The sequence below is a fragment of the Vitis riparia genome, chromosome 14, assembly GCF_004353265.1.
Source record: "Vitis riparia cultivar Riparia Gloire de Montpellier isolate 1030 chromosome 14, EGFV_Vit.rip_1.0, whole genome shotgun sequence".
In the NCBI taxonomy this organism is placed as follows: domain Eukaryota; kingdom Viridiplantae; phylum Streptophyta; class Magnoliopsida; order Vitales; family Vitaceae; genus Vitis; species Vitis riparia.
Window position 1 is genome coordinate 28,155,365 of NC_048444.1, and position 26,636 is coordinate 28,182,000.

The window sequence follows — 26,636 nt, forward strand, 5'->3', positions numbered from 1 at the left end:
ATTCAGAAATGAACTGAAACCTTTGTGATAAATGATAAAAAGAACATTTTAAAGGTTTCGGAATTTGATAAGTTTGAGTCTATTTGACAATTTAAAAAAAATAAAAATAAATTCTCAAACAATAATTTTTATTTGGAAGCAATTTGTAGACATGTCTCGGTTGTTTTAAAAACACAACGTTATTGGGAATTCAAATATAAAATATACTTCTCTGCTTATTTTCTATAAAACACTATTCATTCATGTATAATACAAAAAATACCCCCAAGAGCGCACGTGTCAATTATTTATTAGAACACTCCACAAAAAACAACTTAAATTTGTGTTTAAAAAAATATATATTTTAAGAATAAATCCTTAAAAAACTAGTTTAACTCGATTCTCTACTAAACTTGTTTTTTAAGTTTCAAAAACTTTGGTTAAGTTTGATAATAATTTTGAAAAACAGTTTTTAAAAAGTGTTTTACGATATTTTATAGAACAAAAATTTGTTTAATAAAAAAAAATATTTTAACTTATTTTAAAAAAATTTTAAATATGTTTTAAAAATAATTTTGTATATGTTTCATTTTTAATTATTCCTTATTTTTATATAATTATTTTTAAAAAATAATAATTAAAAAAAAATAAAAACAATTAAAATATGTTCTTTAAAAATATCAAGCTATGCTAGATCGAAGGACAAAGATCCTAGTATTCCAATTTGCATCCTACTTTGATGGACAGAAGAGAATGATACAAAACCTAATAAACCAAATACAGCAATGGTAATACAATACAAGCAGTTATCATCTCATCATCCTATTAACTGTTAGTCTACTGATCTCATATTTAAACTTTTACCTGGTTTCATCCAATCAAACTCATGTAATGCCTCTGCTTTCCATCACCCAAAACCAGAGCACATCATCAAACAACAGCTCTAAAATGCTGGATTCAGAACACGATATCTGACACAGTAAGATCCTTGCATTAGAGGAGAATTAAGTAAATAACATTGCAAAATGGGGAAAAAAATACTGAATTAGTTCAACAGGATAGTAGTTAAAGGACAAAGCTGTGAAACATGCACTTACAGGTTAAAAGAAGAGAGACATCAGTTATCATGAGGAAGAGGAGATGCATAATTCTTATTTGTTATTCATAGTATGGAGGGGTTGACTGAACACACAGTTCATTATCATCTGCTTCGTCGTCATCTTCATCAGCATCTACCCAGTTGCTAGGATGGCGTTGCGAAAAAGCTTGAGCATTAATTTCTGCTCCAGCTGAAAGGGACCAAGCAGAAAAATGTTTATTATTGCATGAGTAAGGTTAACCAAACAAACTGGTTCTTTTACTAACCTTGAGGATCTTCTGCATGATCTGCTTCTGTAGGTTGGCAGCTAAATCATTCAGTCAAGAGAATTACTTGTCATTTTTTCTGGGCAGAGCCATGGTGTATATTTCAATATATAACAAAACTTCTGCAAGATTGTTCAAACAGCCTTAGTATTCTAGAGTGAACGAGGTGCTCAGTATTCTCTTTTGCAAGTGCAGAGGTTTTGTGTTGTTTTCTCTACTATTGTATCATTTCTCTGCCATGGCCGTCTATTATGAATGGCAAAAGATAGACAAAATGTGTATACCTCCCACTGGAGGAGACAGTATATCACTGTGATCTAATGTTGATAACCATATTATTGAAGGATTCAGACAATATTCATATGAAAGGTGGTAAGCCTAATTCATTCCATATAACGGCATCCCAACTTTCCATTACCTAAACAAGGAGTAGAATCAGCAGAGTACCTCGGCTCTAGCATGGATAAATGAAGCTGAACAGTAATACAGATTTTTGAATACCATATCTGGGATCTACTTCTTGCAAATAATAACCAAGTGTATTGAAATATATAGAAGATGGTTCTTCCACTGACAGATCCTCTCATTGCTTGCTCTTCACACCAAATTTTATCATACTAATGATTGATATTTGCCGTTAAAACCTCCAAAATGATTCCACATCATGTGTTTTCTTCCTCAAAGAAATACTACCTCTCATGATCAAATGGCATGATAGACGTAGATCACATATTAGGCTAAAAGAAAACCACCAACCCAGGGCCCAAAGGAAGATTTTCCATTAGGATTGGATCCCAAAATGTAATGCACACGAATCATGACATAATGCTTTAAGATCCATTTGACGTTTGATGCCTAAGCCTCAGACATTAGACAAAGTACAGCTAAGGTTTGCGACAAAACTGTGTTTTGAGATGCCTCCTTTTTGCCTGCCTTTTATTCTTTCCTAATGTCCTTAAACAACAAAACTATGCCTTACAAAAAAAAGGGCAGAAGGGGTGGAAGACCTAAACAAGAAAATATAGCAATTAACCTGTGTTACAGTCCAAGCATATGGAGGTCCTTAATGATCCATACTTCACACTTTGTGCCATCCCCTTCAAAACAGTAAATACTCTTTCACGATTGTGAGCTTTTAATGATCAACTCTGAGACAGGCAATCACCCCCTGAAGTGCCCTTCACATAGAAACTATTACCTCCCACACTAATTTGTGGCATTTGCATATGAGATTACTCCAAAATGAGAAAAGATATAGAAGGAAAAAAGAATTGCAGCAGCCATTAGTAAACAACAAGGACTCCATGAGGCATTTAAGCAGAAGACTTGAGCAGTCAACATGCTCATGCAAATGAGAAAGTTTAGGATACGGATTAGAGTCACCAGGCACATTTCCCCCAGAAGATCTTGCCTTTGAAATTTGTATTGTACTAATCCTTTGAATTTCCCTTTGCTCAGCAGCACTTGGATTTCTTTCGTCCTGAACATGCCTGCCTTCAGCACCACTGCCACTTTTGGCTGCACTTCCTGGTTAAAATGACAATAGTTAGTAACCTTCAATGCATGATATATTGTCATCATTGAAACAATGAGAAGATAATTACCTGAGAGGTCAGACCAAATTTTGGTGTGATCAGATGGATGCCCAGAAACATTTGCTCTTGGAATCCCTTGTTGTGCTTGGGAACCCATCCCATGATCAGCTTGGCCAATCATTACATCATCTGCTGGCGGAGCTTGTGAAGGATTTCCTTCATGAAGCTGTGATGTAAGCATGGTCGCGAGAACAAGTGTAGCATCAAAATTTGAACTGGATCCATCATCCAAACCGAATTTTGGTGCCATTAAAATTGGCCTGTTTCCCCAGTAGAAGTTTTTTCATGATCAAAACCATATATTGCATGCTGTAAAACTTTTATCCAAGATGTAAAACAAGAACCATGAGTTTGAAGCATTTAGTAGGATGACCACCTCCTTAGAAAACATGCCCTTGAAACCACTAAGTAGATGCTCCTAAAAGTTTGTGAACTATTCATAGTTTCCCAGAGACTGTTCCTTTATAATTTGTCCAACCATCCAAAATAAGATACGTAATGGAATTGTTAAAATCAGTTTACATATCTCGTCAATTTGAACCTGTGGTTTAAATTTAAGTATTAATGATACCAAGGCATATGGGTAGCAGGCAATCAGAATTTATGATTTGATAGAAAAAGCACAGATTCAAAACTACCCAAAAAAATCAATTTAGATATGTGGTAAATTCAAATTTGTGGTTTAAATTCAAGCATTAATGATACCAAGACATATGGGTAGCTGGCAATAAGGATTTATAATGTGATAGAAAGGCACAGGTTAAAAACTACTCACATAAATATAATACATTAGAGGATTAATCCAGACCAAAACGTATTTTGCTAACAAAACTTGTAACACGGTCTTGTATGTAAGTTATCTGTTTGATTTCCATTAATATCTGTCTGAGAAAAAAAAAAAGGGTAGTAATCACAGGTGACAGGTGCCAGATTACAACAGAAAGTAATAGATGGATAAATTTAGGCTTGTGTTTATAGCATCAAACAAATCTGGAACACATGCCGTTTTCTGGTTATTTTAGTGAGTGTATTGATGCAATATGAAGGAGGAGATGCTTCGTAGTTGTTCTATCCTAAAGTATTTTGACATTTTAAAGATACTGATGCACTAAATATAAAAATTTAATATAGCAGTGTTATAGACCAGAGAGGCAGTACTTCTACTAACCTTCACCAACAAATCTTAGTAAAGAACAGTTAATTTTATTAATCTGATTAATTCAATATGTGTTTTTCTGTTCCCAGGTTAGTTCATGACAATAGCAATATTATACATTCTTTTATTCTACCATTTCATCTTGGTGAGTACCAAGTTGTATTATCATACAAGGCAGTATTGGCCCATTTGTGGTTCACCAATATCATGAATGAAAGCCATACTCAAAATTATGAATGTCCAACATTAATAGTGCATATAAGGGCTTTAGGTTTGCAGTTCACTCTAGAATTCATCTTTTCAGTTATCCTGTTTTGGATGGATGGGGAGAGAGAAAACAAAGCAAAGCATACTGTAAAAAGAAAGAAAGCTAGGTGAATTAAAATAGAAAACAATAAATAATAAATAAAAAGTGGCATAGGATTCATAAATATCTTACTCGCCAGCTTTCTCGAAAAATAAGTGAATATCAACTTCACCTCCCTCACAGAAAGACAGAAATGCCTGAAATTTGGTAGTCCAATATATACCAAGAAATTAATTATAGCAGCTAAATAACCTTATATCCAGACAGTGTCAAATAATACAAATGATTGTAATGATACTGATAGGGATGTTGTATGGCTTTTGTTAAGTTAAATATATTACCACACGTTAATGGAACTCAAAACTAGATTTCAGGGAAAGGTCTACGATACCTTCAATTCCTTCACACCAAATGTCACATCTACAGGGTCTCCAGAGTGCGCATACTGCACAAACTCTTCCATAGGATCTATCCACAACTGAGTGTGTAATGAGGAGTCATTGTCTGCAGTTGAAAATGTGAAGCACCAATAACAGTTAGTGATAATAAAGGGGGGGAAATGATAATACCCTGGTCCAGCCATGGTTGGATCATGTAATTTATAGATATGGAATATCTTAACATACCTTTGGTTGGATCTATATAAGATCTAAGTTCAACAGCTTTTCCGCCTATTTCACCTGCAGCATCAGAGGGTAAGGAAGTGGGTTCTGTTGCAATGATTGTAATCTCCTGAAGAGATGACTGAAAATTAGCTAGCAGTCTGTTGAGATCTCGAGGCCTCACTACAAAGTTGCTGGGGAATCTTGTCCTATCAAGAGACAAATGTTGTATGTCGGGTTCAACATTGCAAGTAATCCAATAGGCCTTTTTCACACCTGCACAATGACTAGTATTAAGTTTAAACCCTGATGGGTCCAAATGAAGTATAATATTAGAAGATTATTGATGAGGGATGAATCTCTAAGATATACATCAAGAAAGGGAATTTGTATTAGTTGCAATTAGAGTCAAATTAGCATTACTTGGAGTTAAATTAGGATTAGAATTAGTTGGAATTAAATTAGTATTAGTATTTGTTGGAGTCAAATTAGGGTTAACTAAATAGGTTATAAGACAATTAGAATTAGAATCATAGGTTATTAGAATCCTAGTAAACTTTGGATGTTATAATAAGAATTAGAGTCATAATAGGTTATTAGAATCTTAGTAGACTTTGGATTTCTTAGAGAAGCCTATAAATAAAGTTAATCGATGTAAATCAAAGATTGAATTAAATGATGTTAATAACGTTATTTTTTTTATTGCAAGTGTTGCAATCCTCGATGGTGAGACTCTTAGAAGGCCTTAGTGAGACTCTAAGGTTTCCATCTTTTCTTTGTCATATCTTCTTTCTCTCTATTTTTTTTATTTTATTTTCTCTACCATAAACTTTATTCCTTGTTCCTCTCCTTACACTCTAAAAATGGAAAACCTAGCCCACCTATTTGAATGTAGGCAACCATCCTAGGGTTGTCCTGCATCAATTATGAGATGAAGACACATAGCATTGAACATCACAAATTATAGTATTCAATTAATGTGATTAGGATTCAAAGTCCAATTCTGGATTCCAGAACTCTTAGTTTATAAAACACAGATCCTCTTCCTAGTTGCTATAACAATCCATCTGTTATGAAAGCTGTACAAAATGTTATCTCATAGGTTGTGCATGAACATAAGGCCCTTTTTGCCACTCTCCAGTTGTAAGCTTTTAAGAACCATTTGCTATGAAATTGATCTAGACATTTGATGGATTTAAATGACCCATTCATGCTCCTTACCTATTAAAAATAAGGTCATAATTTCAAATGACCTTGTTTCCATTGGGTTATTATCATGCTGGCAAATATGGTGATGACCACATTTTACAAGTCCAACTAATCTATTAAAGAGTTGCATAAAACACAGAGGATGAATTTCATTTGCAAACAACACCTAATTAAATGCCATCAGGGGAGTTAGTATGCTTCTTATAAATCATAATTGCAGCAAATGTAAAATTGAATATCACCAATTGGCATATGTGTGCAACTACCCATCAATCTCTGGTTACTGTGTTTTATGCAGGGTGGGCATCTCGAAGATCCACTTCCTATTTTCATTTAACAGCTAGGATGAATAACACATAAGAGATAGGAAAGAGCCCTTTACCATTGTAGCAATTCAAAGTCAACTGCACTTTTGACGCATCAGGATCAGGCAATTGCACGGACAAATGATCAATACTTGCAATGGGTGTCCTCAGAACAGCACAAATGGCCTAAAGGTTGAGTTAGAGAAGATAACAAAAATTGTGTGATCCAGTTAGTTCTAACAAAGTTATTGTGGTGGCTTACCTTCAAAAGCACACTGCATTGTACTTGGGCACCAGAAATTGTATATAAATCAAAGAAATCAGGCTTAAATGTAATAGATTGATAGGCCGACCGTGATGAATTGATTGTGTGAAAAGCAAGCTGCAGAAAATTTGAGTAAATAAACAAATAAGCTTTAATTTTACGCCAAAAAATGAGGATAATAATAACTATCTTCCAATAAGCCATTTATTGCTATTTTTTTTTTTCGCTAACTGCCTGTTCTGATCTTTAACATTGTGCAAGTGAGTTGAAAGGGTCCAAATCAGATAGGGGCTCTATCTTCGCTAATGTTCTTTAGTTGTCAAGAAACAAAATAAGCTATCAGAATAAACTAAAATAATAAAATCTTCAATTCTTGAGAAGCAAGAAATGAAATTTTCCACTCAATAGAATGTAATGCCTCTGGATGACTTAGAGCTTGTTTGGCAGTTTTTCTAGGAAGCATTTCTAGCACTTGAAAATAATACTTTAGATAAAAACTTTCAAGTGCTATAAAGGTTAAAAGTGCTTCCTAGAATCACTACCAATCGGATTCTTAGTTGGGGGGTTTTTCAAAATAATTCCACAAACCAAAAAAACAGAAAAAACAAAAGAAAATGAACTTACAATCTTATTCTCTGCTCTTTTCTTTTATTTTATTCTCCAGGCAAGGACTAAGGAGCATTGAATTACCTTATTTTCAATTGTATTGATATTAACAACAGGTTATTGGCAAACCAAAAGAACACAAAATATATGCTAGAAAGTTTTAATTCTCCCTTCTTTTCTTCCAATTTCCCAGAAACCAAGCCAAACCTTATAATTTTGCTTCATCCACTACTTCCAAACCCTAATCACCATCGCTTTACCACAGCTTTCAATCGCAGTAAAAGCACCATTTGCTTCAAAACCAAGCAAATCACTCTCGAATTGATGGAATTAAATTCTAGGGCATTTTATTACAACGGAACAAACAAAAACACAAATAGACAAATTCGATCAACACTATCGCCTAAATACTACTGTTTCCTTGTGGAAAAGCATCCAATTGCAGGGTTAAACAAGACGATGAAAAAGTAAGAATCAAAGAGAAAGCTGAAAGAAAATGGATCTCTGTTTGCTTGCCAAGAAAGTACCTGAGAAGGAGAAGCTTGGATGGCGAGCTCGTTTCCCACACGTGCAAGGCACGTGACAGAGCGAGCGAAGGTCTTGAGAGCGTTCCCGCTCAGACTCCACTCCATTTTCTTCCCTCCAGCCCACCACCTACTCTTTGGCGGGAATCTATATGAATATATGCATGTACATTGCACACACACAATTTATTTTATAATTTTTCATTAAATAAACGAAAAAAGTAAATAATTTGACAAATCTAATATTTTTCTTACTTCAATGATTTATGTTTTTCAAAATTATAATTATATTATGTATAATTTCATTACTTGTAGTGTTGAAAAAAATCACTTATAGTTATTCTAAAAAAATACGTGATTCTCTTAAAAATACTATTTAATACTATTTAAAAGTGTATTTTGTAGTAATTTTAAAAAATATTTCTAATTCATTTAAATTTGATTGTTAAAATTTTTCAAATATTAAAAATGTTGAAAGTAATATTTAAAATTATTATCAAATGGATTCTAAGAGTGTTCAATAATATATTTACTTGAAACATTTTATCTAAAAGTACTTTTAGAATAATCACCTATCAAATGTTTTTAGAAGAATAATCGATTAAGTGTTTTTCCATTAAACATTATAAGTGATTTTTTAACATTATAAATAATTTCTTTTAGATTTTTATATATATATATGTGTGTATGTGTGTGTGTTTTAGGTTAAAAATATTTTTTTTAATTATTATAAAAAAAATATTGTAAATGATATTTCAAATTTTTAAAAATGCATTCATAAATTTTTTCAAATTCAACTAAAAGTGTTTTTTAAGAATACAACCGGACTTTAAATTTAAGCGCACTAGTAATAAATTATCTATCTAGCCTATGATTTTATTTATTTTAAAATATTACTATTATTTTAATAAAGTAAATAGAACGGTATATAATTTAAAATAAATTCATTTGGTGATTAAATTTTTCTAAAGATATTAGAAAGTTTAATTTTGAAGATTATTATAACTCATATTTCAATCATATTTGTAGGTATTATGCTTTGTAATCTCATTTCATAAAAAAGAAAAAGGAAAAAAAAAGGGTTAATATTTTCATTTGGCTAAAATATGGTTAAAATTTTGTTCATCATTTCTTATAAAGTTTTGATTAAATACATATAATCTTTTTTAGCTTTAACGGTGCGAGTCCATTCTTTAATTTTTCCTTTATAAATATATATATATATATATATATATATATATTTATAACAGTCTAGATTTATCTTTACACAGATGAAGGGCTCAGATTTATCCTTACACAGATGAAGGGCTCAGATTAAAATTTTGGTATGATATCTTTGAATTTTGTTATATAAAATAAAATTAAAAGTTAAAATAAAAGAAATAATTAGGTTTTGAGCTAGGGTTTTTGAAAATAGCAGAGAAACGACACCGTTTTAGATGGTCTTTTTGGTCATTTTCTAACTGGACTAGGGTTTTGAGCCACCTATATATAATGCCACGGGACTACCCTAACCCTCCATTTGCGGTTGCAGTCTCTCTTCTCGTCTTGGTAAGCCCTCGTAAATCTCATCTTTCTGTTCTTCTTTGAATCACATGTCATTGCTATAATTTTAGATCTACAATTTCTTTTACTTTGTGATTGTATGTCGCTGCCGAAAACGCATAGGAAAATAGCTTGCGATTTGCCCTGGGGTTAGGGGTTTGGTTAAAGATGAGTATCAACCCCCATTCTTTTGATTTCTCGGCAATCAAACGGAACTTATTCTTCCTATTTCTCTTCCATTATGACTAGTTTATATGATTGTGGTTGATAAGACTTAGTAAGAATTTTATACCAATCTAAACAAACCCATCTTGTTTATATGACTAGTTTTCATTTTTTTACTTTCACATGGTTTCTCAGAAATCAAGCGGAACTGTTTAGCTGTGTTTGTATAAGATTACACGATGCGATTGCCCTAGAAACAAATTTTTTTGTTTTATGTTTTATTTTATTTTTTAAATATTTTATATGGAAAAATTAGGAATTTCTTTATAAAAGATGCATCCATCCGTATACACCAATGCTCCTTTCTTGTTCTTATGAAGAGTATATGCTTTATTTTTTGAAAAAAATAGTTGATTAAATTTGTCTACAATATGTATTTTTAATTATCTAAAGTGAGCACTTGTAGTTGTTTTGACTTGATTATATTGAATCAGGTATTTTTAGATCCGTATATTGGGAGCATTTAAACAACCAGCCAAGATGCAGAACGAAGAGGGACAAAACATGGATCTTTACATCCCTAGGAAGTGGTATGCTGCTTTATTTTATTGATTAGCCATTTTTTAGCGTGTTGGGTCATGGAACTCTGATTGATTTTTCTTATACTTGCAGCTCTGCCACTAATAGGCTCATCACTTCAAAGGATCATGCATCAGTCCAGATTAACATTGGGCATTTAGATGAGAGTGGAACTTACACCGGTCAATTTACTACCTTTGCTCTTTGCGGCTTTGTCCGGGCTCAGGTTATTTTTCTTTCTTATCTTCATTTCAAGTATTATTACTGATATTGTTAGTTATTTAAAGGTTTATGGCTTGTTTTTCATAAGTTTAGCCCTTTTGTTATGAGCTTGTCTTTCTAAAATTTATTTCGGTTTTAAGATATAGCATTGCAAACGCATTAGGGAACTAATTGTATAAATCATTCTACTGTAAAGTTAGATAAAATTTGTTTGAACTAAGAAGCATAATTTGCAAATTGGATAGTAAGACTACGTCAGAAAGAATGTTTTGTTTTATCATGCCATATTACTTTTGTTTTAGGAATGATCTTATTGTACTGGAAGCAAATGAGAAAACTCAAAAAACAAAATATTATTGACAATGTAAGATATCCTATGAAATAGTTGGGGAATAATACAATAACTTCTTAGGCGCAATGGCTCGTAAAAATTAAAAAGCTTATTGAGGAGTGGGGAGTGTTGTTTGGGTTTGATTTAAGAGGGATAGCAGAAGTTTTGTTGTGGGAGAGTTGGAAACATTAATGTCTTCTGAGCTTAGCGTGTTCTGCATATGTTGCCAAGGTGGAATGGGCATTGTGTTCAAATGTGTCTTATTATGGAGGACAGTTCCTTTTTTTTTTGTGTTTTAATTATTGATGGTGGTTTTTTCGTAGAAAGGAACTTACATGGGAAGAGAAACAAGGGATGATTGTTGGTGCTCAATTTGGTTGTAAACTAACGGCTGTGCTTGAAAAAATTTGTCTTTGATCTATTTATAGATGTTATAAAGCACTGTTCTGATAGCGTCGTATTATTGTCCTTACAATAGTAATCCCTATGGGATGCCTCATATAATGAAAAAATGTAAAGCTTTCTTTTTCAGTGGATTTGGTGGTGGCTATTTGAGCCTATGGGGGTGAGGTCTCACTCAGTGGGCTCTGTTTTGTCTGTTTGGGCAACTTTGAATTGACTTGCTCTTTGCTTATTTGACAAGTTTTCTCTATTTGGATTTCACATCTATTCTGCTGAAGCTTGGTTGGTAATTACGTTGTTTGAACTTTGTAGGGAGATGCTGACAGTGCCCTTGATAGGCTCTGGCAAAAGAAGAAAGCCGAAGTCCGGCAACAGTAGTTCCAGTCTCTTTAAACATTTTCCTTCATGATAGAAGGTGGGGAGATAACATGGCTGCAATCGCAATTTCTATGGACTTTGTTTTGCAATGGCTTTTTTTCATTTCCAAGTACTATTGTTGAAGTTGAATATTGGCCTTGTTGGTTGATTTTAGCATATTCTGTGAACTGAGTTCATGGTCATTATTGGATCTATGTAACCTTGCACTGTTAGGGTTTTTTGTTCTTCAGTGGGCATTTAAACGCAACCTGAAACTTCCTAAGATTTTGAAATTGAAGAGTATTCATTAGTTATATCATTATACCCGGAACTTGGTTTGCAGACGCCTCGTCAGATTTGGATCCATTCCTGGAAGCTCATAAAAATATAACCATTTTCAGTCTTGGAGCTGCAGATTTGCCTGTAGGCAAAGAATGGTTACAACTGGATGGATCCTTAAAGGAAGAATTGATCGTTTATAAAATTGGAATGGCAGTAATGAAAGCATGGGAGCATTAAAACCACCTTTTAGAAATCAAAATGTTTCGAAAAGATTATTTTTGTTTTGGTACTGTACACTGCCGATCCCACTCCGCCTACTCATGGTATCTTTCCAAGATACTCCTATTATTACTCTCATTTTTTCCTTTGAAAAGAAATAGAGACGAAAATAAGAAGTAAAAGAAAATAAAAAATTGTTTTAAAATTAATAAATATTTTTTATATATTCTTTCAAATTCTCGTGTAAACGCGCTTAAATATGCCTTTTTAAAAACAATGTTACATGTATATCTACTCTATCATTCCTCAAACCTAATACCCAAAAGCATTTATCTATCATTTTGCTTTCTGGAGTTGTCTCCATCTTTTAATAAGTCTATAATACATCCAATTCAACTCAAACCTTAACCATATCATAACAAATAAAATAGGGAAATCAAAAAAGCATTCCGTACCTAGAATTAACACACGAATGATGACAATATGCCCCACATAGGACTGAATAGCCAAAAAAGTGCTCTCAAGTACCTTGTAAAGAACCACATAGATTTAACGTATACCCACAACTCCAAGTTAAATACCATATTCACGACCCACACATTGGAATTTGACTTCAAGCTACTCATCTATATTGTACAATACCAATGATGGATTTGCCTCATAACCCTTGACTTCTAAGTGAGTGTTTAGTCTCTCTATAACTGCACTCACTTCCCTCCATTTAGAATGTAACCTGTCTTCAGCAAAAAAGTCATGAACCACACTATCCAATTCTATAGAGCTGTACCCAGGAATTTTTTTCTCTACTCCCATCTGTTTCATCATCTTCCTCGTCTTCTCAACTTCATTCCACTGACTTTTAGCTGCAAATATATTTGATAAAAGCACGTAACACCCCCCGTCTTCTGAGACTAGTTTCTGAATATATCCCACCACATCCTCACCAACATTGGTGTACCCATGGACCTTACAGGCATTAAGCAAAGCTCCCCATATAACTACATTTGGCTCCATTGGCATGGTTCTGATTATCTCTTTAGCCTCATTTATGAGCCCCTGTCTGCAGAGGATATCTACCATACAGCCATAGTGTTCAACCTTTGGAGTGATGTTGAACTCCTTGTTCATCTGATTGAATTTCTTCCACCCCTCCTCGACTGATCCTATGTGACTACATGCTGATAGAACTGCAACGAAGGTTATGTCGTTTGGTCCAACTCCAGTGGATTCCATTTGTTTGAAGAGCTCCAGAGCAGCAAATCCATGGCCATGAATAGCAAGCCCTGATAACATGGCGTTCCAGGAACATAAATTTTTTCGCGGCATAGTGTTGAATACTCCAAATGCTGTGTCGATGCACCCACATTTGGCATACATGTCCACAAGGGCAGTGTCCAAGAAAACATCGTTCCTCAGTTTGCTTCTCTTCATATAAGCATGAATCCACCTCCCCATGTCCAGTGCTCCAATTTGAGCGCAAGCTGAAAGAATGCTAGTGATGATTATGCTATCTGCGCTAACCCCTGCAAGCATCATTTCTTTGAAGAGTTCTAACGCTTCTGCAGCCCTACCATTCTGAACATAGGCCGAAATCATGGAACCCCATGACACTACATCTCTCTCCGGCATCAAATCAAACAATGATCTTGCGATATCAACGTGACCCAACTTAGAATACCCACCCACAACTGCATTCCATGATCCAACATTCCTTTCAGGCATTTCACCGAACAATCTACACGCACGCTCAGTATCCCCACAGCCAAAACAACCCGTTATCATTGTATTCCATGTAACCACATTGTGGTTAGGCATTTCATCAAACAATAGGTGTGCATCAGTAATACTTCCACATTTCAAGTACATGTGAATCAGTGCATTGCGCGTAAACACATCATAGCAAAACCCAACTTTCACAAGCTTCCCATGAACAATTCTACCTTCCTGGTAACTGGGCCTCAACCCATAAGCCTTAAGCACGAAAAGAAAAGTGAATTTATTCAACTCAACGCCTCTCTGCCTCATGAGGCCATAAAATTCTAGAGCTTTTTCGGGGTTTTTGGCCTCTACAAACCCTCTAATCATCGTTGTCCACGAATAAGAATCTGGATAATTGATGCCCACAAAAACCCAGAAAGCGTAATCGATGTTTCGGGCGGAAACGGCATAGGATTCCACCGTTTTGGTTGCTATGAAAGTGTTTTTGATTTGGCCTGTGATGATGAGTTGGGCGTGGATTTTCTTCAAATCTTCCGTGGATTTGCATGATTGGAGTGCAGAGAGGGTTTTGTAATTCGAATTTTTGGATTTGAATTTGGCAGTGACAGTCGTTATTTGGCGCCAGAAAGAGGAGAAGAGAGGGATATGAGGCATCCACACCGGCCATGAAAGACGACCATATTGAACTTCTGAAAACAGCTATGCTTTAAATTTAATAGAACTGGGCCTTGGGTACAACCTTTTGGGCTGGGCCTCGTCTAGGCTTGGACTGGATTTGGGTTGGGCTTGTAATAGTTTTTTGGGCCTGAAAATTCTACTATACCTGGCAATCATTGATTTTTTTTTTTTTTTGTATTAAAATTTATTTTCAAACATTATACAGTAAAATAAAATATATCATGGAATGATAGTTTGATATTTGAAAATTAATTTCATTTAATTTAAATTATTTTCTTTGATTGACATTGGAAAATATTATGGAAACTTAAATATAGTAAAAATAACTTTAAAATATCAATAATTTCAAATTCTTCATTTCTTGTAAACAATAAAAAAAAAAGAGGAGAACAAAGAAATAAATTCAAAGAAGCATCATTGTATATATGTTTTTTTTAAATAAAATATTATTTCAAACTTTCTGATATCAAAATAAAACTTAACAAATTGATGTATGATAGGGAAAACTTTTTATCCTTTATTTTCCAAATCAGTAAATATATAAAACTTAAACATATAATTTTAGAGATATATGGTTCCTTTAAAGGTACTTAGGGCTTGTTTGGTAACTGTTGTTTAAACCAATTTTTAAAAATAGTTTTTGAGAACAATTTTTGAAAATTATTATTTGATTTTTGTAAAATAAAAGTCTGTTTAAAAACCTAAAATATTTTTAATTTGTTTTTTATATTTTAAAAATAATTTTTATATCTAGTCTTTTATTATTAATCGTTCTACATATTTGTATACTTATTTCTTAAAACAACTCGTAGAAAACAATTGAAAACAACTTAAAAATGTTTTTCTAAAAACACTTTATTTTTTGTTCTTAAAAAAAATAAAAAACAGTTTTTAGTTGTCAAACATATTTTCTTTATATATATATTTTTATGGAGAACAGAAAACTATTACAAAAAATAATTTTCAAACAAGCCCTTAACATTTTCCTTGTTCTATAAATCCATTTTTTCCTTCTCCTCTTTGTATGTGAAATGTCATGGTTAATGTTTTAAATTTTTAACCATAAAACTTCAAAAATTAGTATAAAAAGTAAATATTATTAAATAATCAACTTCCTAAATCAAACCATTCTTTTAACCCACAAATAGTAGCTTTTATCCAACTCGTATATATTAGTGGCATTTTTAAAATCGGGGCTCACGAACAACCACCATCCTTTAGAATATTCTAAACCACCTTACAAAATTCCACAAAAATGGGGCATAAAAGAGATATGTTTGTTCTCCCTGTTCGTCCTAAAGCATTGTGCAAGAATCCATAGTTCCTTTTATTATTATTATTATTATTATTATTTTAACTTTCCCATTCTTTTCTTTCAAGCAAAGAAAAGAAAAGAAAGGATTTTCTCAAAAAAAGAAAGAGTTTTAATTTTTTTTTATTCCCTTATGTCAATGTCGAATATTTTTATCAAATTCAGGAAAAGTGAATTAAATAAAATATAAAATCACAATCTCCTTATAAATATCTACGTAAATATAGATTTCTATTTCAGACAATAATCCTGATATATTTTAAAACCCAATTGCTATTCACAACTAATGCATCATTTTACATTCCTAAACTATCCTCCTTTATTCATTCCCCGTCTTTTTCCTCTCCCATATATCCTCTCCCTCTCTCCTCCCCAACCTTACGTCCCAATTGCACCATTTTTTTATTTTTTTTTCCCAACCCTCACACCACATTTTAGCATTCTTTTTCATTTTATTTTTATCTTCCTTTTCATCTTTACCCACCCGACCCCCACCCCACCTAAACTGTGTTTTTTTTTCCTTTTCATTTCTTTTATTTTTTCACACTCAATTGTTTTTCATATTCTTCTTATATTTTAAAACAAAACAATTTCTTTAAATAATAAATTATAAAATGATTTTTTCACCAAAAGTATATTATGTAAAATGATTTTATTATATTCAATGTTTTAATGTGAAATTCATAACTCAATTTTTTAAATAAAAATTATTATTAAAATTTTAAAATAAACAATATTTAATTGGAATGGTTTTTTAAAAAATATATTTTTTATTGTGTTCAATATGATTTTTTTTGTAACCCAAACAAAAATATTGCATATAACTAGAGATTAATTAAAAATATGAGCAATGTAATAATTATTTGTGTATGCGAAGTAAAGACTCATAAAACAAAGTATGTAATCAAGAGCCTAAAAAAATGTCAAAACATTATGAGACTTAAATCCTACATACGTTCAAAAGTCAATAAATATAATCAACTAAATACCATCTCAATATATTGAATCATGAACTCAATCAAGGTCTACATAATATACTGTAGTTGTTCCAAATTGTTTACGCCACTCCTCTAACCTCAGCTTAAATTGCTCGTCCCAATTGAATACACTGACATCATGATACGAATACCAACTGGGATGAATTCTTGGCAATGGAAAATCTGAAACCATATTTACCTATAAAAAACACAACAATTACAATATCAACAATTAGGGTGTATCTGCGTGTGTGTAAATATAAGAATAAATAAAAGAATTATATCGCTATGAAGTGTCGAGCTAACTCCAAATAAACAATTGTAATGACTCTCGTAGGACTAGGGATGGCAACGGGGCGGGTTTTTTCAGGTACCCGTCCCGCCCCTAATGGGACGGGGTTAAAATTTATTAAACGGGTTTGGGACAGGTATGAGATTTTTTTTTTAACCCAGGGCGGGTTCGGGTATTGTCCCATCCCACCTCGCCCTGCCCCGTTTACATATAAAATTAATTTTAAAATTTAATTTAATTTAATTTTAAAATTAATTTAATTTAAAATTTAATTTTACTATTTTTAATATATAGATAATAATAAATTTTTTTAATAAAATAAGTTATAAAAAATACAATAATTTTATTATTTATAAAATATATTTATTTTAATGTAATTAAAAGTTTTTAAAGTAATTTAAAAAAAAAAAACTAAATGAGGCGGGGCGGGGTGGGGCGGGTATGGGAATTTCCCATACCCATCCCGCCCCGTTTAATTTTTTAAATGGGACGGGGATGAGAATTGGTTTTGCTAAACAGGGTGGGGTTGGGATGGGGGCGACCCGTCTCGAATCCACCCCGTTGCCATTCCTACGTAGGACCTTGTACATCTTTGGTTGCGTTCAAAGGTAAGTATGTCAAATTTTGCAACGCAGAAAAAGTAATGACTCTTGTATGTGATTTGCAATCTTAATCAACTAAAATTTAGGTTTAATATGTTAAGAGGAGGTTAAAGAGAGTTCTTTATTAAAAAGGGTATATGTGGAAAAAAATATGACAAAAAGTGTTATGTTTAGCAAAAGGGATGTTGCGAATAACAACCTCCTTTTAAAATAGCTATAATTTATTTACCCATATATCATGTTTCCACATACCATACATAAGAGCTCTTTCATTTATGTTCTGAGGAAGCCACATGTTATACCATATTCCACTAAATGGATATCTGTGTTATGATCCAAGTCTAAGTCTTGAAAAAAAAAAGAATGGATGACATGTATTTTTTGTTTGTTTTGATAAAATTACTTTTACTATTTTCTTTTAAAATATGTATATACATTCTTGAAATCGTAAAGGGTATTTATGTAAAAAAAAAAAAAAAAAAACAAGTTACTTTCCAAATAAAACTATGAGAAGGGTTAGTTTTGATAAAAATATCTTTATTATTTTTTTGAAAAAATAATCTTTTATTGTAAAACCTATACATAAATCTTAATATGATAAGAGATATTTATGTTAAAAATGAGTTATTTTTTAAGTAAAATTATGAGAAGGGTTAAATTTACAAATTTGAAGATTATCTGATCTCTTTCAACTCATTGTTTACGGAGAATTCAACAAATAAATAAATAAATAAAAGGAAAAGAAAAAGAGAAGTTAAAAAGGCACAAGGTTCCTCTATCAAGGGGATATGATTCCAATATCTTGACTTGTAAGAAGAAAACTTCCAATGGTGTGGTAGGTTTTTAAAGGGCACACTCTTTTCAGGCTTGGGGCATGTCTCCACATATTCCTAACTCAAACCTACAGAATATCAAATTGTGGTCACCATTCTACGTTAACTGGGGTTGCATATTTTTCTCCATTCCTATTTCTCAACAGGATTCAGACAATTGACTACATCTTATAAACCTACTTCACTAAGTTCATACTTATCTTCTTTTTATAAAGCATGAACCCTCTAGAAAGTCAAAGGGTTTTTCTTTTCTTTTTTTTTTAACACCAAAAAAAAAAAAAAATCTTTAAAATATGATTCTATCTTGTATTGTATAAAAATTATTGTGTTTTTCTTTTAAACCAATGAAAACAAATATAAAAGAATTAGGGTTTGTTTGGGAAGGTTTTTGAAATATGTTCTCAAAAAATAGTTTTTAAAAACATTAATTTGAAAATTTGTTTGAAAGCTTGGTATTACTATTTTCAAATTGTTTTCTATATTTTCGAATATTTTTAAAAATAAATTTTCAATGATGTATTTTATATTTAAGTATTTTTCATATTTGTTCTATTATTTTTAAAACAACTCTAAAAAAAATGAAAATAATTTAAAATAATTAAAATATACTCTCTAAAAAAAGAATGTTTTATGTTTTTAAAAATCAAAAACTGTTTTCTATTTTTTAATTACAAAAGATGCTTTTTACTTTTTTTTTTATTCTCAAAAACAATTCTCTATATTTGAAAATGATTAATAAACAAACTCTTAGTATTTTTTTTTTCTCTGCTTTTGCAGTTTTGAAAAGACTTTTAAGGTGTTTAGAAAAAGAAAAATTCTTGTCGAGCCAATTATTCGAAAGAATTTTTTCATAAAAGTTTGATAGAACTTAAGTCAATGATTACTATCGACATTATTAAACCTAGAACTTATAGAACTAAAATTCAAATATTATATCAGACATAATTATTATTGAAATTATTAAATCTAGAACTTGTAGAACTAAAATTTAAATATCATATTAGACATAATTATTATCGACATTATTAAACCTAGAACCCTCCATTCCTATTTTTGTCCTCTTTAAAACATGTTCATTGCACAACAATAGCTCGATACAACTTTTCATAACATTCCCTTTTGAAATTAAAATTTGATTTTTAACTATTAACAAAGATTAAGCTAATTAATCAACTTACACCTTTTAGGCTAGGAAGCCAAGTCATAAACCGAGATCTTAACCACCCCTTTTATCTTACCTAATTGGTCATGTGGCTCAAAATAATTTGTTTGCCATTTTGGACTAAGGCTCACCATTCTTCTATGGAGACTAGGCCCCATTACATATCTTTTCTAGGTTTAGCCTTTCCTACAACAAAAGAGTGAGGTGGTTCTCTAGCCAATAGTTATGCCCCAATTACTCAGCATTAGTGAATCCAAACACCAATCTTACCTAATTGTATTGGTCATTGGTGTTGTCGTTATCATCATGATTATGAGGCCACTACCCATAATCATTGTTGTGGGTGTTGTACTTGTATGCATATTTAAATATGTTTTAATTTTTTTTTTCAAGTATAAATATCTCAATTTTATAAAATAGTTATAATTTCTGGACAATATCAAAATAAATAATTTTATATAAGTACTTACATATTTTATATTAGAAAAAAATATTTAATCATCTTTTCTGAAAATCAATCGATACACATTTCAAGTTTATGATATTTGACTTTGATACCATTTTCTGAATCAGACCTTAACTATCTCATATAACAACTAATTGATACCTAATGAAAGAAACCAAACCTTTATATCATATTAATTATGTAGTCATTTTTACTATTATTATTTAGGTAAGACAACGTTTATCGATTCCCTTAATGCAAACAACTTTCTCTCTTATAATATCAAACTCGATGAAAATTTTAAGGTATCATAATGGTATTTACAGAACTCTAAAAATAAATCTTTGAATATATATGATATGATGTAAATAATTGAATAATGATATAAACAAATAAGATTAGAGTATGAATAATGAAATTTAATAATATATACGCGACATCACTTAATTAATATCTCTTTGACAGAAGTATCTCATAACCAATATGTTATTTAAATAAATTTTCACATACACTAAGAATGGTACATGAGACCAGGATTTCCCTTTTTATTTGGGTTTTAGTGGATAATGGAGAGGCTTGGTGAGGAAGAAGCATACTGTATGTAAGGGATCAGATTCCCAATGAAGGAAACTGCACACAAGATGGCCAATAGGCAATAGCAAATGGCTATGACATGAGAAAGTGTATTTGCTTTGGATTAAGATTCTGTTCACACAGTTCATCTTCATGGTACCATTAATGTTCCCTTAAAAAAAAAAAAAAAAAATCTCAATCTTAACTTTATGTCAATCTAATTTCACTATTCTCTCATCCTTTTAATCCCATCACCCTTTTGATCACAAGTGGGAGTTACTGTTACTGTTACTGTTACTGAACTATTGTCTTTTCTATTTTTATTTTTTTATTTTTTTTTATTTATTTTATTTTTAAAATGGTACAAACATATGAAAATCAATGGTAAACAAAACCAAAAATTCAGGTCTTCAATCATTGAATGCAAAAATCTCTAGACAGGCCATCAGCATTTGATTTGATTTGTACAATATGCTTACCCCTCAACATTGAACCCCATTATCATATAGAGCAGCGTGTGAAAAGAACAGGACCCAAGAGATACCATTCCCATCTTTTGCTATGATTACCCCTAAAAATTTTTGACAAAAAAAAAAAAAAAAAAAAACCAAAACCTTTGTATTTGTTCCTATAACGATATGGGCCTTAAATAATTAGAATAATAAATAATTTTAGGGCTTTCTTTGGCATTTGACATATTGGAGTGTCAACTAAGGTTCAAGTGGGGAAGAGAATAAAAACCCACAAAGAGAGGTTTCTAGATTTTTTTTAGAAGTTAATAGAGTGGCATGGTTAGGGTTTTGATCCTAGATAGAAGAAGAAAAAAAATGGAGGATGAGTCCACATATTCCCTTCAAGACTTGGAAAGGGAGTGATACCCTTGGAGAGAAAGTGGGATCTCATTTTGTGATTTATATTTATATTTATATGAAATATATATTAAAAAATCCAATGAGTTCGATCGAGAAAAACTAATATTACTATTTATGTTTTAATAAAATGATGTTTTTTTTAAGTCCAAAATCCTAAAATTTTAATTTGTCTAATAAAAAAAATTGCATCGACAACTTGATTATGATAAAGACCAATCATTAACATCGAATAATACTTTTTGATATTAAATAGAATATTTTTATCTAAAAATATAAAAATATGATACTGAGCAAGATATGAATAATAATTGAGATACAAAACCCTGATAGTAAATATATATTTTTAATAATGCTTAGTTTAAGTATTAATCCAATGATCTTAGAATGTGGATATGACACATTCGTGATGTTGTATGTATTATTTTTTTATAATAAATATAATTTAATCCAAGTGGAGTTTGGCCAAGTGTCACTTCTCTTAAAAAAACAGGTGTCAAGTTCTTTGATTTGGAAGCAAAATAAAAAATAAAAAATTGGTCAAGAACAGTATGATTCAAGTCAAGAAAAGAAGTTAGTAAGCAAGCAGTTTCCTCTCAACACATTTCATATGTTTTGAGGGAGAAGGTGAGAGAGGTGTAAAGGAAAGGGGGAAGGACCACATAATACAATAGTACAAACATGCTTTTAATTTCAAAGTGGGTGCCTTGTAACATTCCACACATTAATACACCAACAAAAGAAAGGAAAAAAAAAAAAGAAAGAAAAAAAAAAAAAAAAGGAAAGAAAGAAAGAAAGAGAAAGCATCACACACACTTCAAAGGAAGTTTTTTATGAAAGAAAGAGAGAAGCTTTTCAAAAGAAAACCTACCTCCTTGTGAGCCCACAGCCAGCTGAGGACTGAGGAGAGGACTAAAGGCAAAGGCTTGGCTTGATTCAACAAGAAAGCAAAAGGGTAGGATGAAAAAACCACTAAAATCTCTCCCCTTCTTCCATTTTTTTTTTCTTTTTTTTTGGGGTGGGGGGAGGGAGGGGCTTTGGGGATTTTCGATGTGAGAGAGGAAGAAAAGGGTTTCTCAAAAGAGACAAAAACCAAGGACATAGCCATAGTAATTTAATCTTTTCAGCTCATAATCAAAGTCTACTTTCCACATCAGAAAGAGGGTGTTTGAAAGATTTCAGGGTCCTACCAACAATCAAGCAATTGCAACCAAGAGAAAGCCAACCAAATATTTGATTGCTAATAATGCTTTTCTCAAACCCAAGTAGGTGGTGCAGTTAAAACAAAAAGACAGGCACAGTGGCTTGAGCTTAATTCCTTGATCTCCTGAACTTTGGGTTGTTTAATTTATACAACTTTGAATCAAGTCAAAGTGTCTGTATTTTCCACATATTATAATATTTAGTCAATATAAGATGTATTTTACAAAGCATATGATGTAATTAAAGCAAAGCATATTTTTCTAAGAAATGAGTTAAATCATAGATTACTTTTTGGTGATTCTTATTCAAACAACTTTCTTTGAGTCAATTTTTGATCACTTATTTGAAAAATAATTATGAATGGGGTTTTAATCATCTTATTTGAAAATAAATTGGTTGGGTTATTTTAAAAGTCATCATTTGAATTATTTACCCCAGAGTTTAAGACCGTCATTGTTGCACCTTCATAATTCATCCTTCAATATGATGCTTTTATAACTTAAATCCATGACTCTTAGTTCTAATGTCAATACTTGGATTAAGTTTTGATTATTTAATCTAAAAAAATCAATTAGTGCTTATCACGGGTAAATAAAGTCTTTTATAATATTCAACATTAGATCTCATCGACCTGTTTTAAGAGCTATCATTTGAATGACTCTTGAACTTAAAGAATGATATCGTTACACCTTTATGAAAACAATTTTGATCTTTCAAAGAACTAGTAATTTTTATAAGAAAATCGTTTTTTTATCATATTATTTTATAGATTTACTTCTTCAATATTATATATTGTATATTGTATGATATCTTGTGTGATATGTCTTTTAAAGTAAGTTTTGATCATTCATTTAAAAAATTAATTGGTGTTCATCGCCAATAAATAAAACTTTTTATGATATTCGATATCAAATCGAATGAATCTGTTTTAAGAATCATCATTTGAATGATTCATTATCGAACTTAAGAATAATATTATTTCACTATGATAAAAACAATTCTAATCTTTCAAAGAACCAGTAATTTTTATAAAAAGAAAATCACTTTTTGTCATATTATTTTGATAAATTTACTTCCTCAATAACATATATATGATATCGATGTTTTGAAGAATTGAAGAATTGATGATACATTGTAATATATTTCTTTTTTCCCATGTCAAATAGGATTTATTTTTCGATGGTATTGTGAACATCCTCACTCAATCTCATTTGGACATGTGTAAAATAAAATTATAATAAAATATAAAAAGGAGATCAAATAGGAAGAATATGATCATCTCCAAACATACAAGAATTGATCAAGTTATAGTAGTCAAAAGATGTCTTATTTTTATGAGCAATAACTTGTATTATTAGAATTCAATATTCCATAATGGAAGGAGCATTTTCAAAGGTGTAGAATTTTCCATCTTCCATAAAATTAGACACTTGTTAGATAGACATTTATATATCCATCTAGGCAATGCAAATGATGACCCTAGATTAGTGTAGCATTTCTCCTTTTCCCAAAAGAAATGATGTTCCAAAGCATGATGCCTGAAACCCTATTCATTGCCACATACTCACCATCCCATAGGCCGAGGCAAGGTGCCAAGGTGCCAAATCAACTTTATGCATGTACCATAGAGAAAAAAAAGAGAGGAGGAGAGGCATTAGGGCCTACAGACAACTAAGCATTGTAAGACTAAAAGCATTAAAAAAAAAAGAAAGGCAAAAAAACCCATGCTAAAAAGAAGAGAAAGTACTAAACAAAGGGAAAAGAAAACACATACATCCCACTGCCCAAAACCCTCCTAAAACCCCTCTTATTTCTCCTAGGTTTTTACTCTTTCATATACACATACATTACAAAATTATCCCAACCCCTTAATACACTCATACAAGTAGTATAAGCTATGATCTTCCTTCCCAAGTTGGCTGAATTTCACATGAGTGAACATGCATTAGGGTTTTCATCACTGAAAAATTGGAATGAGTCCGACGGTGGATGCACCGATGGTGGATTCGAGTCGAAATCGGACGGTGGAGGTTCTGTCCATGGACCAGGGTGCATGTAGGCGTAGGAGTATTGTGGTGGGGGTGTTGCGTAGTATGATGCCCCATGGCTGGTACTTGGGTGCATTGTGTTGTAACTAACAGTGTATGCTGGCTGTGGGGGTGCATAGTAATGTGGTGGGTAGTGGTACACGGTTTGAGTTGAGGCTGGGGCTGGACCATGGCTCGGAGCAGGGCTAGGGTTGGGTGAGCCAGGGGGTGCTGCTGGTGTGTCAGAAGATGGTGCACCCACATCAGAGTTGGGTTTTTGCCCCTTCTTTTTCTTCTTTTTACTTCCATTGCCACTACCACCTTTGTCTGCACAAGCATCACTTTCGCCAACCTTCTTTTCCGCAGCCGGAGGCGCTTCACCGGCTGGCGACGCCTCCGGTTTCTTCACCTCTGGTTTTGCCTCCTTTTGAGCGGCTGCACCGTTTTTGGCGGCGGGGCCATTTTCCCCAACCTTAGCACCACCACCACCACCACCTCCGCCGCCGCTGCCGCTGGCTGCAGCAGCTTCACTGTGTTTGGGTTCAGGGTTTTTGGTGGGTTCTTGTACTGCTTCAAATTTCACTGTTGACTTCTCTTTATCTCCACCATGGCCGCCTTCTTGTTCGTTGCTTTCTTGGTCCTTTTGTTTCTCTTTGTTCTTTGATTTTTTCTCTTTCCGATGGTCAGCTTTTTCCGGCCACAACTCGGCGTGTTTTCCATTCTTCACCAGCTTCTTCAGCAAGGTCTCTACGTCCACGTTGCCGGTGACACAGACTTTTTGTTGCCTGGTGTCAATTTCTGTGGTGTAAACACCTGACAATGGAAGAGAAGTACATCAGTGAAATTTGCGAGAAAATCGAAGGAAACTGAACAGGACCCAGATGAGAAAGTGGGAAAGTGTGAGATTTGAGCTGAAATAGAACTGAGAATGAAGGAGAGAACTAAGGAGTGAGACTGTCAGGAAATGAAGCAGACCCATGGGACAGAAATAGTCAAAACTGTGAGATTTGAGCTAAAATACAACTGAAAATGGAAGGGAATCTGAGGAAACTCGAAAGAAAAGAGTGAAATCGGAGGAAAATCAAGAAGACCCAGAAAGAATGAGCGTAAAAGTACGAGATTTGAGCTGAAAAATGCCTCAGAACAGAGAAAGCTGGGAAGGAATTATGAGTGAAGTTGCAGGGGAGACGAACAAGAACCAGGTGAAAAAAAGCAAGAAACTTTGAGACATCAGCGCCTGAAAATGGAGGAAAAAAACAAGACCCTGATGAACAAACACAAGAAACAATGAGATTTGGGGAGAAATACAAATGAAACAGCAGAAGCATTCAAAGAATCTTGAGCTTACCATCAATATTCTGTAGGATTTTCTTCACTTTCTTTTTGCATCCTTCGCAGTGGATGGAGACTTTCAACACCCATGTCTGAAAAACAAAGCAGATCAATCAAGCAGGTCAAGAACTTCTAACAGAGCTAAAGAAGAAGCCTGTTCAAAAAACAACAGGTGGGTGGCCATAAAACCACGCTCTTTACCTTGTATTTTAAGGGTTCTAACGCCTCTTCCACCACTTCTTTTGCCTCTCCTTGTGTTGCCATAGGAGAAAAGCAGAAGCTGCTTCCTTGAGAGAGAGAGAGGGAGGGAGGGACGGACGGACGGAGGGAAGAGAGGACTGCGGCAGTGGAAGCCTTTAAGAAGAAGTAAGGAGTGTGAGGCCTTAAAGGGGGAGAGAGAGAGAGGACAAATCTAGTGGGGCTGCAGTAGTTGGTGCTCTGTGGGTTTAACTAAACTTCTTTCACAAGTTCTCATGATGGACACCCATATCCCACCTGTAAATTTAGCATTCTGATTTTAAAAAACTATATCTTTATTGTATAGAAAACTGGATCCATTTTATTCTTGGCTAGTGCTGTACAAAAGTTCCATTCATA

General features: G+C 32.7%; 4 protein-coding genes across 5 annotated transcripts; 1 reads left to right on the plus strand and 3 right to left on the minus strand.

Moving 5' to 3' along the window:
• Positions 1-677: 677 nt before the first annotated feature.
• LOC117929671 (cell cycle checkpoint control protein RAD9A) lies at positions 678-8,029 on the minus strand. 2 transcript variants are annotated; one of them, XM_034850035.1, is made up of 11 exons: positions 7,917-8,029; positions 6,781-6,900; positions 6,596-6,704; positions 5,029-5,280; positions 4,794-4,906; positions 4,535-4,599; positions 2,949-3,199; positions 2,715-2,871; positions 1,345-1,385; positions 1,077-1,268; positions 678-950 (listed from the first exon to the last, which is right to left on the minus strand). In XM_034850035.1, exons 1-10 carry the CDS (start codon positions 8,019-8,021, stop codon positions 1,138-1,140), a joined length of 1,344 nt encoding a protein of 447 aa, XP_034705926.1. In that variant the 5' UTR covers positions 8,022-8,029; the 3' UTR covers positions 678-950; positions 1,077-1,137. The 2 variants fall into 2 exon arrangements, with proteins under 2 accessions (XP_034705926.1, XP_034705927.1); XM_034850036.1 differs by having other exon boundaries at positions 678-966.
• Positions 8,030-9,382: 1,353 nt separating this feature from the next.
• Positions 9,383-11,777, plus strand: LOC117929597 (40S ribosomal protein S21). The gene is made up of 4 exons (XM_034849926.1): positions 9,383-9,464; positions 10,118-10,213; positions 10,296-10,428; positions 11,470-11,777. The coding sequence occupies exons 2-4, from the start codon at positions 10,164-10,166 to the stop codon at positions 11,533-11,535; spliced, it is 249 nt and encodes an 82-aa protein (XP_034705817.1). The 5' UTR covers positions 9,383-9,464; positions 10,118-10,163; the 3' UTR covers positions 11,536-11,777.
• Positions 11,778-12,633: 856 nt separating this feature from the next.
• LOC117930623 (pentatricopeptide repeat-containing protein At1g08070, chloroplastic-like) lies at positions 12,634-14,388 on the minus strand. Its single transcript, XM_034851256.1, has one exon. The coding sequence runs from the start codon at positions 14,386-14,388 to the stop codon at positions 12,634-12,636; it is 1,755 nt and encodes a 584-aa protein (XP_034707147.1).
• A 9,824-nt stretch (positions 14,389-24,212) lies between these two features.
• Positions 24,213-26,418, minus strand: LOC117929582 (heavy metal-associated isoprenylated plant protein 36-like). Its single transcript, XM_034849906.1, has 3 exons — positions 26,241-26,418; positions 26,056-26,131; positions 24,213-25,520 (listed from the first exon to the last, which is right to left on the minus strand). Exons 1-3 carry the CDS (start codon positions 26,301-26,303, stop codon positions 24,607-24,609), a joined length of 1,053 nt encoding a protein of 350 aa, XP_034705797.1. The 5' UTR covers positions 26,304-26,418; the 3' UTR covers positions 24,213-24,606.
• Positions 26,419-26,636: the final 218 nt, after the last annotated feature.